Source organism: Eutrigla gurnardus (genome assembly GCF_963514095.1).
Source record: "Eutrigla gurnardus genome assembly, chromosome: 5".
In the NCBI taxonomy this organism is placed as follows: Eukaryota; Metazoa; Chordata; class Actinopteri; order Perciformes; family Triglidae; genus Eutrigla; species Eutrigla gurnardus.
Window position 1 is genome coordinate 17117391 of NC_139919.1, and position 17039 is coordinate 17134429.

A 17039-nucleotide genomic window follows, 5' to 3' on the forward strand; every position below is an offset into this window, starting at 1 on the left:
TCATAAGTTTCTAGCGAGCTCTGTTGGACTAAAGAACGCGCTGCTCCCTTGTAGTACAGTGGGGGGGGCAATGAATAATTTACAAATCATTTCTCTTTCATCTCTCAGGTCTAAACACAGTGCTCTTTGACGTCGCTGCCTACAACAGCCTCATATCTTTCGTAGTCTTGCCACACTGTAATGGGAGAGGGATGGCTCTGCATAACAAGTGCAAAGCATGCTGGGAGATTCAAAATAGGAATAGTAAATATAAAAAACTTTTGGCAGAATTAAAGAATGAAATGTCTGCAGGATTCAAACGAGCCCAGTAATACTGGTTTTGCCAGAGTGCATATTTGATCACAGCAGGGTGTGATAATGATCCAACCGTGTTCAACCAACAGCTTTTAAATGAATATGGTAGTTTCTGCTTTGTCATGTATCAACAAAGTCTAGCTAGTGCAGCAGAGAGACTGATAGCAATGGAAAGCATTCGGCAACATACTTCAGACCTTCTTCTTATCATGGAGTAACCTATCTTCTTTTTCGGGGCTATGGCCAGTCATGTCAGATGGGCCAAATGAAAAATGATGTCCCACATCCAGAGCAGCTGCATGAATTTAATTATAGAGCTTGTGAGTGAATGTCGGCTCTGGTGTATGTTGGCTACCCAGAAAAATAGACACAGAGTGACCAGGGTCATTACTGGAACATCAGCGACATTTGGATTAACATTGGATTAACAATATCCACAAACGGTGCAAGATGTTGCAAAATCAGTAAATGCTTATACTACATGATCATTTTTTGTCCTTGCAAACAGAAACAGGAAATAATCGATGAGTGAACGCTGTTTGAATGATTAGAATGATCTATCTAAAAGCATTATTGTGTATAATTTATTGTAAAATTCACTCATGCTCAGTCTCGTGGTGTAATTTCCAAACTGCAAGCAATGCTTTGCTGCAGTTTCTTGCAAAAGATCCAATAGGGCCCATCCCAACAGTGAATGACATTGGTCCAACATGGGCAGATGGAAAGCTGAATGACCTAATTAAATGTTTGGAGCTGCTTGGAAGCAGCTGGACTCAAACATAATAGCAACAGAGGAAACGGAAAAACTGAGACCGAAAGTGCTTAACATATTTTTAGAGGAGTGTTTAATGAAAATATTTATCTTTAAAGTGATCATGCAAAATCGGTACAACAACAACTGTGGCTACTATTAAAAGTCCATTTATCTGTCATATTTCATACTCTGTCTGCGTATAGCTTATTACTATGCCCATCTAAAGGATGAATATTTTCCCTCATCTCAATGCGTGACTGCTGTTCTCAATAAGCAAAGGTAATTTGCCAAAAAGCACGCTTGTAACTTATTGTTATGCACTCTTATTGTATTTTCCCCTCCTGCCGCAGACTAGACATCGATAAGTTATGGATCATGAGCATATAAGATACTTAGATTTCAACAAAGAATGTATTGTTAAAAGATGTGATTTACTTTAAATGTTTATCATGCGGTTTCTGGTATATACACAATGTATGTGTATCCTATACAAGCTTGACTGGGAAGGAAAAGAAGAAAAAAAACAATTATCCCTGACTGGTATAACAAAAATCCTATTGATATCTGTCTTGCATTTACTAAAACTGTCTGCTAGTATTTATTGTAAAGAAAACACTATTTTTCATATGAACACTTATCCTGTGAATGTCTTTAATTGAGCCTGTGAAATGGTTTATTATAAAAGGAACAGCCAATAGTCATTTTCTCAGTTTACTGTTACTTCCTATTTCCCATTGTGGCTGCAGCAGGTGGGTCAGTTGTTTGGTCGTATGTGTTTGTGGATATTCATTTACACGAGTTGCAGTATGATACCACTTGTGCATTGTCCTGCTATTTTTTCCTTTTTGTTTGTATTTGTTTTTCCAGGCGTAGTTTGTCCTGCCTCACCCTGCACCACTCACCAAACTGGCCAGGGCTGTTGTGTGTGGACGTTGCAGTCATAGTGCTTCCTTTGGCTGAGTACATTTTCCTCCACACCACAAAGGGCTGATACGCCTGTATAACAAACCAAGAGGCTGTCATTTGTTAACACGTATGTGGCAACAGGGTCCTCTTCATCATTTCTTTTAAGCCATGCTGATGACATGACACTGTGGATGGCACTGTGGGTTCGTTGTCAGGCAGAAATATCTCAACAAGTTGGATTGCACGAAATAGCAAAATAGTTCCTTGAAAGCGCATTTTCCACCTTCCAGTTCCCTCTCAGATCTGGATTTTGAGTTTTTTGGCTAGGTTAAGGCAACAAAACTATTTGGTTAGGTGGAGGAAATATGGCATACATGTGTCGAGGGAGATTAATTTTCCCGAGAGGATGATTCCTAATGTCGTGACCCCTTTTCTTCACATCCACAAGGTAGATATTTGAATAAGAATTACATTTCTCAAGAATTGTGGTGTTTTTTCATTTAGTGCCATCACAACATAATTTATATCCAGCCAATACTTTAGTTTGTCTATAGAAGAATTGTGTGTTTCTTTACATTGTGTGTTACGGTCTCACATAGGATGTCTTAGCCCCCCCCCATATCTTAGTTTTTTCCACCACACCTCCAGGCACCATATTCTTCTGCTCACCAGGAAAATGATCCACAAAAGAGTTAAATTGTCTTGTTTACAGTTAGCTGCTTCCACATGGTGGTCACGAGCCACAGAATGACACATGGGCAAGAGAGTGAAGTGAAGTGCCTTATTTATAGACCAAACATTCCCTGTACTGATGAGTGTTGTGGTGGGATGAACAATCATGTTTGTTCCAATAACTAACATATGCTATATGTTGGTTCTACATTTTTTGAGAATTGTGAGAGAGAAGGAAATGATGCAAGTTTGAATGTGGGACTGTAATGAGCTCCTGATATGTTTTCAGTTGGAATAGTTAGGTTATGTGCAGAAAGGCAAGAAGTTTTCTAATATAGTCATCGGTGGGTGTTTGGATATAAGGGTGTCATGCTACCTGTCGGTGATCAGTTGAAGGAAAACACATTTGTTAGAATGTTAAGGTGAAAATTGGTCAATATTGATCCGAACACAACAGGAAGGTTAAATGATCACTTTCCTGGTGTCGGTGGGGCAATCAGACAACTGGACACATACTCTATAAGACTTAAGTAGACAAATCATTCTGTTCCTGTCTGCCCAACGAAAGGGCAAAATTGGCTTTTTTGATTGTTTATCACTTGGTTGACAAGGGCACAATCTCTTGTCTTCATTAACGTTTTTGTGAACCATCAGACATGGTGACAGACCATCGGTCAGCAAGGGATGCTGAAGGCCCCAAAACTCATGCTGCTGAGGGGTCATCCATGCATCGGTACTCTGGCCCTGATCAAGGCTTGATTGTTGAAACAGTGGCCATACAGTTGTACTCAGATTATTTTGTGTTTTTTGGGTGCCACAATCCATGTTCATAATTAATTTAATTTTTTTGTGTCCCAAAGGTGCACGGTGCTGCCTCCTTTCCGCACCGTGGGCATCACTTTGTTTTGAAAAGTGGTGAGGGCACTTCTTTCAGATAAACAAAGAAACAACTACTAGACTAGTCTTTCAGAGCCTACGTTACAAAATAGACTTGTAATGTAGGCCTACTATTTGTTAGCAACACCTGTAGACACAGGATTTAAAATGTTAGGCTACAGCCTAATCATAACCTTTATCTCGAAGACTGCATCTACTGTGGTCATATATTTGGGGCTCCAGTAACGTTGTCCCCAATATTTGAATGTATATAGAATCATTCAACATTTCCTTAATTGCTTTTTGCTGAGAGTTTGTTCAAAGGAAGATTAATGCCACTCTCATGTTTTATGCTAAATATCAAGATACCCTGAGCAGCTGGTTATCTTAATTAAATTCCTTTAAATTAGCAATTAATTATCACGTTTTGAGATGATTATTTGGCCCTGTGTTACTTCATGACAGAAGTTTCTATGACTTGAGGACATTCAGCAGACCTCTGTAGATGGGTCCTGGCCTGAGGAATCCTTCCCCTGGGAAAAATGTGATACTTTCCAATTTATAGATTGTGATATCAAAAATAGTAATGATTGGAGGTATTAATTATTATATATTATAATAATATATTATTGATTAAAAACAGAATATTTCACAACTACGATAATTTATTGACTTGGAAAAGTTGGAGTTGGAAAAACAGTAATTAATGTAGGCCTAATTTTAAACTAGTTTATACCTCTGACTCACGACATCTCAGAGGGAAATATTTGCACTTTTTACTGCACTACATTTATCTGACAACTTGACTTTGCAGATCCAGATAATTTAAACAAGATATAATCAAGACGAGTGAGCAATGTTCACGACAAGTGAGCAAACTCTGGTGATGAAGACCAGGAGATGCAAATAAAAGTTGTCGAAAAAAGTGTCCATCAAGATGTTTTTAAGGTCAGTAATGATGACAATTGCAGTTAAAATTGTTGTAAGTTCATTTTCTGTCATTGACAAATGATCAAATAATCAACGCCCCAAATATATCCTACTTGCATTATGCAGAAAATATATACTTTACTCCTCTAACTATAACAATAACACCAGCTGTCATTATCATCAACAGACGCACCCACACAACCACGGCGCGCTTTGTTGCCGCGGATTCCCGCCCTGCCTCCCATCCGCGGCCTCTCTTTCGTAACGAACTCAGAGATCTATTGTTACTGAGTCCCATCCGCATGCTGCGAGATCAGACTGACCTCTCCGTCACAACGCTCTCCTCCCCATCGACGTCACGCGACCTCGTCACTGTCAGGAAATCTGACCAATAGCGACTGCGACTCTCACTCCCCTACGTATCACACTGGCCAATCGTAAACCGGGTGGGCGGAATCACCGTGGGCCTGGCAGTCATGTTTGGTTGCACCGGTAAGCTCTGGATGGGATTTTGTGAGTTTTCTTTCATATTTTACGTAGCGTTTCTCGTGTAATTAATAACACAGTGTTTGTATGTGCTTGTGTGTTTTGGTGTCTGTTAAAATAAATAATAATTCGGCGAGTAAAGGTCGTCAATTCATGCCAGCTTGGCTAAGTGTACAGCACTGCAAAGTATCCCAAGCAAAGAGAACAACGGTGATTTGCCATTATTACAACAATTGTTCATTAATTCAGACTAATGACTGCATTGTCAGCTAAACGACTTCCTTGTCAGTGTACGTCGAAAACAGACAGAGCATCCCGGCGGCCACGAAACCTTTTATTTTGTTCAGTTACTACTATGTTGCCGCTAAGTTAAACGGTTGTAAGTTTGCCTTCTCTAACAATATAGCCCTGTTTCCAAACACAGACCTCCGTGTGTTTATGTAAAAACACGTTGTAGTTGACCTTATTTTACCAATTTAAATGATTAAGTTACCTATCGCTAGCTCTTACATGTTTGTTTACATCTGTTTTACCGTTCACAATATGCTGGCTTCAGTGAATGTATCTGCGCCCTGCATACTAATGAGGCTAACATTACCCGGCGAAACTCATGTTAAGGCAAACATTTGTCCAAATGAACGCCCAAGTCATTGTCATGGACTAATTGTGTATCTGTGTGTCTTTATTTATCTAACCCTTGTGTCCAGAATGCGTTTACCCGCCGTGTGAACTGACCTAGCAGAGCAGCCACCAGGACGGATAGCATATACCCTACCACACCTCTTCTTCTCCCACAACAGCCACCTACACTGTTGGATACTACTCGGGAAACTATTTGGAAGCTGTCAACTTTAACTTTTTCTTCGTCTTTCAAACGGAATGGATTTCGAACCTAACCCGGGTGGTTTGCTGTACAAGTCTCGTTAAAAGCTTGCCGCTGGAGTTTGCCAACTTTTGAGGAGTCTTTCTGGAGGGGAACGAACTTTAAAAAGTCAACATGGATCAAGCCAGTGGCGGGGAGGACCCGAATAAACCCTCCAAAAAGAAGTCCAGCGAGGACGAGGGTAAAAATAAAAAGCTGGTAAGTAGGGTGCAGTGAACTGTGAGCAGTTATCCTGTATTCCCACAGGAAAGGGTTAATTTCACTCACAACTTTACTCTGAGAAAACTGCATGGTTGCAGAAAGTTCATGTGGAAATGGTTTTGTTAGGCATATTTGCATTCAAACTGCTAGCCTTTCTAACAGTTTTAAATCAGTCACGTTAGCCAGGTGCACGCATAGCTCCTTTGGTAAACAGCATGTTGTCAATACAGCACATCTCTGTTTTAGTGCAGGACGAGGCTCAGATAGTTATTGATGTGTTGTTATTACTATTTAATGTAGCCCAATACAGAGTGGCTAACGGATGTTAGAGTTGAGCAAAAGAGAGTGCTTTACTTTTCACAGCACTCAGCGCATCATGTGATCACCCCCATCAATATATCTCCTGAAAGTTAGCTCGAGAGCATTCTCTTTGTGACAGTTGGGCTCCAATGTGTTTTTCAATACTAAGTCAAAGCTACAGGATCACTCGTCGCATAGCATGGTGAACTGTGCCAGTACGTGATTGATAAAAATGTTTCCTACGTCAGTCTGACAAAGTTTTATCAGCACAATAAATGACAGGCACAGAAGAACATTTACTTTTAGATAACAACTGAAAGCTGTCAACATTCATTTCATTTATAGCCTCTCTATTGGCATAGCCTGGTGAAATAGTGTATATTGAGGATTGTGCTTACTTAGAAAGTGGGAAACCTTGAGCCAGCATCATCAGAGCTGTGGTGTCATCAAGCTATTCCTGCATGCTATGCATTGCCTGGAAATGAGATCATGACTTTGGGAAGTGGTGATAGTGTTGGTGGAAGTTCTGTCTCAGATTTTCTAACTGACAACTCATGCTTTGCATGAAACCATATTTTTTGCACGTCACTGCTTACACACAGTCAGCAGCTGGAGAGACCAGTTGTTGAAAGTAATTGCTTATAGTAATTACTTCCTTAACAACTTAGTTGTTGACACAGGCGGTGTTGCTCTGCTATGCAGTTGTCCTAAAACTCTGACAAAAGGAGAGAAACAGCACCACTGCTGTGTTTCCGATTGGGGGAATATATAATCACTGGTTGTGTTCCAGCAAAGTTAGGTAGGCATGGGAAAATGTGACTAGCAAGCCCGGCAGGAAATCCCAGAGTGTACTAAAATGACATGCACCCCTAGAGCTACCCTGTCGTCTTGAGAAAACGCGCCGCAACTCTTGAATATCCTGCCTCCCAAGTTTAAGAGTTGTTTGCGAGGGAACCCGGCTGACACAAGCAAATCACTTGTGAAAAGTCTCTGAGATCACTGCTTTTCGTTCCTCAAAGCCAGGTCTGTTCCCTGTTGCTCAATCCTCCAGGCGGAGCAGTCAGACGCAAAGGAAGCCTGAACTGTGGCTGCTGTGAAAATCTCAACACAGAGTTTGGGGGAGGAAGTAATCATTCATCTCTGGGTGGAGCCAGTATGTTTTGTTTATCCCCACTTTTTAGCTCACCCAATGTATACTGTAGCCACAAGTCAAAGGGAAATTAAAACACAAATGCCATTCATGTTTCAAGATTCTTTACAGATGTCTATCAGATGATTATGGCATCTCATGTGGACAATGGCACATTCAAATTTACTTGTACTTTACTATTTATAGTTGTCACCATATATGGAGCTATAGGATTGCATTCCTCACATGCAGTGAGGTTTGTGGGAATGTGGTCCAGACACATTTACCACAAACTGGATTAAAGTAGAGATTTTCATTTTATTTTCACATGCAGAGTTACTAAACAATACACTGCCATTTGCATGGCTAATAAGAAAAGTGGAAGACACGGTCACAGTTAAGTCTCAGCAAAGTCAAATCAGCCTTTAGAGGAGAAACACTGATCGCTGTATGTTTGCTTAACAAGTCACTAGGCAGGATTACATCACAGCTGTACCATTTGGGCTTTGGGCCCAGAATGTAGACACTTCACGCAGCCAAGGACATTAGAATAACATCACCGTGTTCAGAGATGGGAATAATTCACAACTTTACTGTTGCTTTTAGCTATTCTTTGTGATAATGTCATTTTCTTGATGTTTGGATAAACACCAATAAAAAAGGCTGATGGAATTGTGTTCTTTAAAGGAATTCAGGGGAGCCGGTTTGACAGAAAGGGAGAAATATTATTCCTCTGCATACCAGAGTAAATGATGACCTCACACAGAGCAGCATGAGGGGAAAAGACATCTCAGTGCATCCATATAATAACTATGTGACTTCACATCACAGACTATGCAGGTAAACGCTTATTTTAGACAATTTGGAAAACCAATATTCCTTATGTGCACCCCTGTAGGTAGAATTAGAAAGTGTTGAGGGCTTTAAGTTTAAAATTTCAGTTATAGTAATTCTCTCTTCACTAGAAACATTCTCACAAGCCTACCTGACCAAAAGAGTGTCATGATGTTGGAAGGATCATGTTAAACAGCTCTAACTGTAATTTTAGAGAAACAGTTGTAATATAGTAGCAGTGATATTACTGAATGGATGATTCACTGCACAGAGATTTGTAATACATACATTTGTTTTCCCAAGAGAATGTAGCACACAACATACTTACCAAAGGCTTTAACTGCACTTCTAAAAAAATTGTGATGTGTTCACTATTCAACAATCCATATTGAAAGTAATACACGTTTCATGATTGGACTTCAACTTTGTATCTTCAAAGCAAACTTCAATTCTAATCTTCATTATCTGCAGTGTGTATGGTAGGTAATTTCATCCTGCAGTGTCATCAGTCAGTCAAGAGACTAACTCATGCTTGCTTGCTAATTATAGGCTGTGCTTTTCAGCTTTCACTTTCTATTATCTATTAGAAAGGGAATGAGGTGGATCAGTAAATCAAAGGTCATTAGTAGATGTATGAGTGAAACCGATCAGTGGTTTACAACATTACTGAGACAACAGTCTTTCTACTCTCTTCAGGCCTCAGTGAAAGAAAGGTCAGAAATGTTGAATAAGTACAGCTTCTTACACTGTAAAATGTGACACCTCAGGAGTAATAAATAACAATAGTCACCCTCACAGCAAAAGGGCTTCTGGTTCAAACACACTGGCTGGCCCTTCTGTGTGGAGTTTCACATGTGCTCCCTGAGTCAGTGAGGGTTTTCTACGGATTCTCCGGCTTCCTTCCAAATTCTATAGACATGGTGTTGACTCCAAATTACTCATAGGTGTCAATGTGAGCGTGAATAGTTGTCTGTCTCTGTTATCAGCCCTGTGATGATGACCTGCTGAGCTCCAGCACCCCATGCAACCCCCCAGTAGTTACAGATTGTGAATGGTGTAATACTGTCGATATGGCAAAAGCCTGGCAAGTTGAATTTCCGTGTGATATGTTATTCCGCAATTCTCACATGATCTTGTGACAACACGAGAATCCAGCTGCCTTGTAAGGTTATTTTAGCGTTATTACCGACAAAATGTGTTACGCAACTTTGTCTAACCGCCTTAAAGGACCTAGCTACGTCCTAACCGGGATGTTAGTAACTGCTACCATTTCAGCATCACTAAAACCTTGAATATTATTAAACTGTTATGTTGACGTACGTGTGTGTGTGTGTGTGTGTGTGTGGGGCTGTGTGTGTGTGTGTGTGTGTGTGTGTTGCGTTGCTCTTTTGTTGGACCAACAGCCATTTCTAGCTCAAGCAAACTTATAGCTAGCTATCATTAGCATGTCCAGTCATGGACTCAGTCTATTGAAAACTGACCACACCTGGTGCTTATTTATTTCCAGTAGCTTGACTAGTGGGCACTATGGGACGATATGAAAATGTCATGTACTGTTATCATCAAAATATGCTTAAAAGTCTTAAAATGCCACTAAAAAATACTTGAATCACTTTAGATTTGGTTGAGAAACACTTTTTTAAATGAACATCCTTTTTAGTGTTAACATTTCAATAATCTTAAATAAGATTTTTAAAATCAGGCTCTATTTTTCATTTACTCTACCATGATAGTGAACTAGACGATATATACACAACTATCCCGATAATGGAAATTCACCACAATCAACTTATGGTGAGTGTTTTTTTTTTTTATCACGACCCCCGATATGATCCTTTATCATTCCATCCCTAGTGGGAACGTTAAGTATGGGCTGTCATGCTTTTGTGTTATTGGTGAAATTGAGTGCTTTCAGAAATTGTGTTGTAATGGTTCTGTTTAAAATTGCCTAAAAACTAAGCAGAAGGTGAAGCTTAACATTGGCACATGTCCATCATTTTCTGTGAGATGTTTGCAATTAGTAATTAACCCTTATTAATTAAATTGGGTTTTAATGATCGTAATAATGCTTGTCATTTTGCTGGTCATTAAAGTAATTAAGCCTTCTGTAGTGAATGGACAGTTCACCAGTAGAGTCTATAATGAGAGACCTGGGCACGGAGAGCTTAAAGGCATACACTACTTTTCATTCTGTACTGAGTTGTCTAGAAAGGCAATTGCTTCAATTTGTGTTTGGGTAATATGTCATGTTATTTGTCATTGTTGTTTTTTCAGTTTAATCATATGGTGAATTTTTTTTTATTTTTTTTTATCACAATCACAAAATTGCTGAAATACTCGAACAGCTGAAATTGACAATTTCAGTGTAACTTTGCTTTATAATGAACATTGTGAAGGAATTAGTAGTTTACCACACCGACAGATATATTGTGATTCACTGTATATATCGAGTCTAGTCTTAGGATTTATGACTTTTGAACACATGACTCAGCTCTGCTGCATGCTAGACCAGAGCCAAAATTCAAAAGTAGTACATTTTAGTGTCAGAAGTATTCTGCTTTGCAACAGTATTGTTAACCTTTACTTGTTTGACAGTTTTGACAGCATCATATTGTGAATCATATTTAATAGCACACTGTGCCACTGCCGTTGGAAGCTGTGGCTTTTAAAGCCTTTGATGCTATGATACATGAGGTTAAGAGAAGCGTCAGTGATCATTTTTAGGTAATGTTAGCATGTGGTTAGTACAGGTTGTCAGCTTGTCGCACACTTGAACCTGCTCAGCATTTCCTATCTCCTGTTTGGCCAACCTCAAAAAGTTTAGACGTCTGATCTATTATTTTTCTTCAATGTGCTGCTTTGTATTTTTCCCACTTTAACGTTATGTATTATTGAGTATAACTGCGACTGTTTCAGCAAGACGTGTGAGAAACGGCAGGAAATGGACCACATTGGAGCGTTTCAATGGCATTCAGGAAGTTGGAGAGAGGAAGTGGTGAAGAATGCTTTAGTCACACAGTGGAAGAAACCGACAGCCTCTGAGATGAGCCCAGTTCATATACATCGTGGGTTAGATGCCTCAGTTACATAAAAAAAAACTTCAATGCTTCACTATTTAACAATACACGCTTTGAGTTTGGTCGTAGGAGCATAGTTTGATGATTCTGTGTTAAGACTGAGCAATTGCAGAGTCTGATGTAGGGCAGGATAAAGGGGCTTCCTTGCTCTTTTACTTGTTCTTTCATATTTTACATCGCAATGCAGAACCTTTCCTCTTTTGATTGCCATTGACACTGTCATGCTTTAATTTACTATTCATCGGGGTAAGTTGGCAGCTGTATTCAGACTTTTTCACTTTATCAGTGACAGTGGCAAATATGAGGTAGAATGTGACATTTGCTGTCATCTACAGTGCTATATAATGTCACAGAAGCATATGCTTAGATGCAAGTCTTCCCGAGAAAGATTAAGCCACACTTATAGTGTATTTAAAATGAAGAATTGAATCATTAAATTATGAAAAAAATGATGTTGAATAAACCGCTTCATGTAAAGTGGGACACTGTGAAAAGAGGTCAATGCATAAGCACGCCTAACTGGCTGACAGGGTAGATTTGATGCACTTCCTGGTACATGTCTAATGAAAGAGGCTTGACATAGCGAAATCATGAGTGCTCTTATCTTAAAAGACTCACAATTTAGTAATAGTTATGTTATTGTTTATCTCAGAGGTATCTGACAGCCATAATCTGCAGTGATGAACACAACAGCATTTTTTCAGGCACTGGAATTTTACCATTTTTAAAACAGATTTTCCAGCTAGCACTCTAATTAAAGTAATCAGAAAACTGCACAGATCAGGGTCATAAGTTCACGTTTTTGCAAATTTGAGTAGTATATAGAAGATTTTTATCTGCCAACATTTCCAACCTTTATTACTAACCTCAACTTTTGTAATTGCATATCACGCCAACCCTCAAGGGGACAGTACTACAGATTTGCTTTCAACACAGAGACAGCGATAACCTGAGGGGAGTGCTGTGCTAGTCTGCAGTCACATGGGCAGGCCATCCAGTGTAATGCCATTCAAACCTTAGCTCTACTGGCTTTTGTGTTCTTCCCCTTTTCAATAGTTGCTGTTTTAGGAAACTGTAAACAGTACCAGCACTCTCCTCAAATAATAAGGCTACCACAGACTCATGCCCTTTTAAAGGCACTTCAGCTCTCTCACTGAAATCGAGTGCATTCTTTCTTTCTTTAGTTTCTTCTTCCTTTTGAAGTTAATTACGTGTTCTGAAAAGTTTTTGGAACTTATTGGAGTGAAACGTGAAAGTCAAGACTGTGCCTAAGAACTGAGTCAACACTGAAGCTGTCAAGACTTAATGTATTTATTGAGGAGAATAACATTCTGTGCTTGATTCAATCCAGTTTGCCAAGAGTACAAATGTGCCTTGATGGTATATTTGTATGATAGCTTTTTTTCTGTGCTGCAATAAGAAGCTGTGTCTCTTTTTTGTGTGTTAGCTTGTGGCACAGCCCACGTCATGTGTGACTCTGTTTTCAGAATGACAGCCTAATAAGAAATGAACACAGTGAATCTGACATTACCAACGATTTGGAGGCTTAGACTGCATATCATTTCAGGATGTGCCATGTTGGGAAATTAGTGCTGATGGTAAATGTAGTCCACTGAAGAATTGATTCCCAAATGCATGCTCAATTGACTGATAGAGCTGATCTCTCAGCCAGCTGTGCCTACCTGTACCACGTCAGAAAAATAACCACAATAATCTCACAAAATATCAATGAAGTTATTATTATATCACCTAAACAGTAACATAGAAACACATGAATTCAAATTTCTCCCTCACACTGAACTAACGCAGGCCTCATTCATCGTAAAACTCACTTCATTTAACCTGGACAGACAGATAGTGTTTCCACTGTTCCAACAATCAGCAACTCTGGTTTGGTTGTCAAAAAAAGAATCTTAATTCACTGAGTAAGATGTGAATATTTCCTGGCTGTACGTGCTGCTTTCCCTTGCTGTCTCTGCCATGCTGACTGCCCGCTGAGCTCCTGCCCCACTGCAGTGGTTCGTTGGCGACGCCCACTCCTTTTCAATTTGCAAATTACAATGACCAAAAATTGATGCAAAATTGTCCTGCTGGTCTCCAGTTTGTGTCCGGGGTCCTGAATAAGGTCTCACCTCTCAACGTACTGACACAAGACTCGATCTCGCTCGGTTGTCATAGGCGACCAACTCCAACAAAAACTGCCCACGTTGACATTCATTACAGCAGAATAATTCTATCTCTGTTGGCATTGAAGGGCATTATGAGTAAATGCACCACCAGTTTTTTGGTATCCTCCCCCCTGAGCGGCCTCTCTCCTTCTTAATACAGCTGAATATCCGGAAAAATCTATACTGTAAATACATCCTTGTCTATAACATCCTCTGCACTCACATTTTGTGATGCCATTTTAGTTGTTGTAAATGTAATCAGAACAAGGATGTTTTTGAGTTGCATTGTGCCCCAAAGCTACCAAAGTTAAAGTAGCACTCCATATACTGAGAATCAATGGTATACTGAAGAACAACATATTTTGTAGCTGCGCCCCTAAGACTCAGAGAACATCAGTAACAACTGGAGGTATTTCTCACACTATTCAGGCCTACCTAACTTGCATAGGTAGAGATAAGGCTCAAATTCATCATGCTACAACCTTTTTGTTGCTTGAAACATAAGGAAAACTTGCACAGTTCTCACTTCCATGAGGGTTTCCTGTTAATTACCTACCGTCTGTCTTGTTGTCAACTGAGCTGGACCCCGTAACTAGAAGCCGCTTTACTGAATTATATCAGTTTTGCTAAGTACAATTCAGAACCATAAAAATGTTGAGGATTTTACTCTGCTAAGTTATTCAGACAAGCACCGTCTTGGAACAGGCCCTCGAGCTGGAGAGATGGGCACATCTACCAACGTTGGAATAAAGATGAGACTCAGGGCTGTAGTGCAAATGAAACAGATGTTTACTGTCATTTAACTCTCTGGAAGAATTATTTGCATAGTGTGAGCAGAACACTGAGAGAAGTTATTTGCAAATCTACCTGGCTGCCAAACTAAGTTTTAATAGCAAAGATATTGTCAATGGATAAAGGCTCTCCAAATATAGTATGGATATATGTTACATAAAATGCCAGGTGTAAATAGGGTCTTATGCTGCCTTGTGTTTACCGTGTTAACGAGGAATGTGAACGTCCCCCCCTTGTGGTTTTCACAACTTCGGCCTCGGCCCCTTTTCCTCAGTCACATTATGTCTTTGCATTTCCTGCATTACAGTTTCCGCCTGCTAGCTTGTTTAATTTTTACCCTCTGTGGCTTCTAGACACTGACAGCAACATCAATATTGCCTTTGCTAGCAGACTAATGCAAGGCAAAAGCACCAGTCATGTCTTAACCACTTGAACGCCAAGCATATTGTGTACAATATATGCCCCCCCCCCCCCCCCTCTTTTCTGCTTGGAAAAGGTGCATTCACAGTGCAAGCATATAGATTAATTTGATAGATTTTATCAAGAAGGATGAATTTTTCATTGATTCTTTCATAATATTTTCATATTGTTCATAATTCATAAACTCTGAGTTTACAAAGTTGGCCAATGAGAAGACTTTGTAAGATGTTGAGAAACTGATTTATTTAGCCGATGCCTAATTCATTTGATATTTGGTGATGTCTGATGTCACAAGATTGAGCATGATATCTACATCTGATTACACAAGGACAGATTTGGTAATGTCAATATTTATGGCTAAGACTAGCAAACATTAGTCTCTATAACTACAAGTTTGTCCTCCACAGTTTCGTGGAGCTCAGTTGTTCTTCCAGACAACTTTTTGGTTTCCTGTCACATAAAACACAGTATCTGTAGATTAATAGTTTACGGCAGAAATCTTCATAAGGGGGTCCGGGACCCTTAGGGTGTCCGCAGAGTTACTGCAGGGGGTCCCCAAAATGATTTGATCCCAAACCCTATTTCTAGTAACATCTCTGATGCATCCTATTGAAATGTTTAGGAGCAACATCCCTACAATACCTGCGTATTAGACTGACTTGCTGTCATTTGAATGTATTCAAGCCATGCTGTCAGTTTTGTGAATGGCGTCCTTTATGGTTAGCTGATTTTTAAAATGTATCATCACTTTGTCTTGTGACTGGTAAATGGGAGACTAGAAGTTAAATTGGGTTGTGACCACTGCATGTGTCTCTCTGTCTTTTATGCTTTGTACAGTTACTGTGCTTTTGGGTGCTGTCATGTTTACAAGCTGTGGCAAATTGGCAAACCAAGTTTTCCATGCAACTGTTTTGTGCAACAAAAACGGTAGTCCCCTGTGTTGTGGACTTATTCTGTTGTATCTTCCTCCACTTCTTAGTTTTGTTTTCACAATAGGCAACATTAGTTTAATTGCACATGAACTACAAGGAGCTACTGAAGTAAGTGATGCTTTAGAAATTAACCGAGGTCCACACTGCAATGTTGTTTTGTCAGAATTACAATCCGAATGAGCCAGACCACGGTACAGTGCTGATGTAGGGGTTTCCCAGTGTTCTTTTATTAGGTCATCACTCCTGATTGAGGCTGCAGAGCTCCTGTGTAATACGTTTCATCTTCACATTGCACATTATTTATCAACACTATTAAATATCTCTCTAGAACATAAATCAACATTAGTAACACCTATGTGAGTTGCTGATTAACAGCCCATATATAGTATTTTAAGTGTCTACTTTGTTTTACTGATATGCTTGCCAGTACTTTGCTACACCAGCAAGTTGATCTTATATTTTCCTTTTGAGTCAAGAAATCTTGGCCATTCATTTTGCAATTTTTTTTTATTACTTTTGTTGTTTGGTTTAAATTGCAGTAAGAAAGTTTTATTCAGCTTCTATGTCTAACAGCTCTCTAATGTCAATCCCTATTGCGTCTGATGAGTTAATAATAGTATATTGCCTCATGGTTCTGAGAAGTGTCTGTAAAATGTCTCCAATGCTGCGTCAGTCTTCTTGCCCTGAATTGTTGATGTTTGCATCAATGAGATGTGCTTTACTTCGCTGAATATAATAGATGGGGGAGGAAATGTGCCAAATCGGCATTAGGCAGTGCAGTCTGTTTATAATTGTTACTTTCCGAATAAGCAACAAATAGCCTTGTAGATTATTAAACAAATGAACACCTAACATGGTGCGTGAAGCGTAACAGTGTACAAGGGTGATAATACAATTTGCACAATTTACCTGCATTGCTCGCATCTCTTCCCTCATCAAGTTGTTTTGTTTTTGCCAGGAAACATGATTTTTTTTTTTTTTTTGCCACATTGTAAAAAAAAAAAAATTATAATAATAAATAGGTGCAAATGCTGCTAATGCTCACTGGACTGTAACTGTACCGAGCAGTTGATTAGACGGGGACACGGGATAGTTTCATGAAGTTGCCAAGAACTGTCAATAGCACATTGCATTATAGTCCTCACTGCCAGCTCCCAGTAATCCTTTGTTATTATTAGAACTAATTAAAGTAAAACCTAATTTCCTTCTAAGCTCGTTTTACAGAGGCATCTTGGCTACTGATTTTATAGCGATAGTTCCAGTGAGTGAGTTAAAATGACATCATACAGATGGTCTTGTTAAATTGGTTGGGAATAACAAGCTTTGCTATTAAAAGCTTTGCAATGGTAGCTGTAGTTGAAACAAAGTTTGTCCTTCGTCCATTT

At 39.4% G+C, this 17039-nt stretch overlaps 1 protein-coding gene across 2 annotated transcripts in view; it reads left to right on the plus strand.

The window, feature by feature from the left end:
- The first annotated feature begins 4912 nt into the window (after positions 1–4912).
- Positions 4913–17039, plus strand: part of diaph2 (diaphanous-related formin 2) — a 352630-nt gene continuing 340503 nt past the window's right edge. Inside the window, exons 1-2 of one of the 2 annotated variants that reach the window (XM_084010082.1) lie at positions 4913–4945; positions 5626–5999. In XM_084010082.1, coding sequence (XP_083866208.1) covers positions 5916–5999 — 84 coding nt within the window. In that variant the 5' untranslated portion in view covers positions 4913–4945; positions 5626–5915. The remainder of the gene's footprint in view (positions 4946–5625; positions 6000–17039) is intronic. The other variant, XM_084010083.1, reaches the window with a different exon arrangement.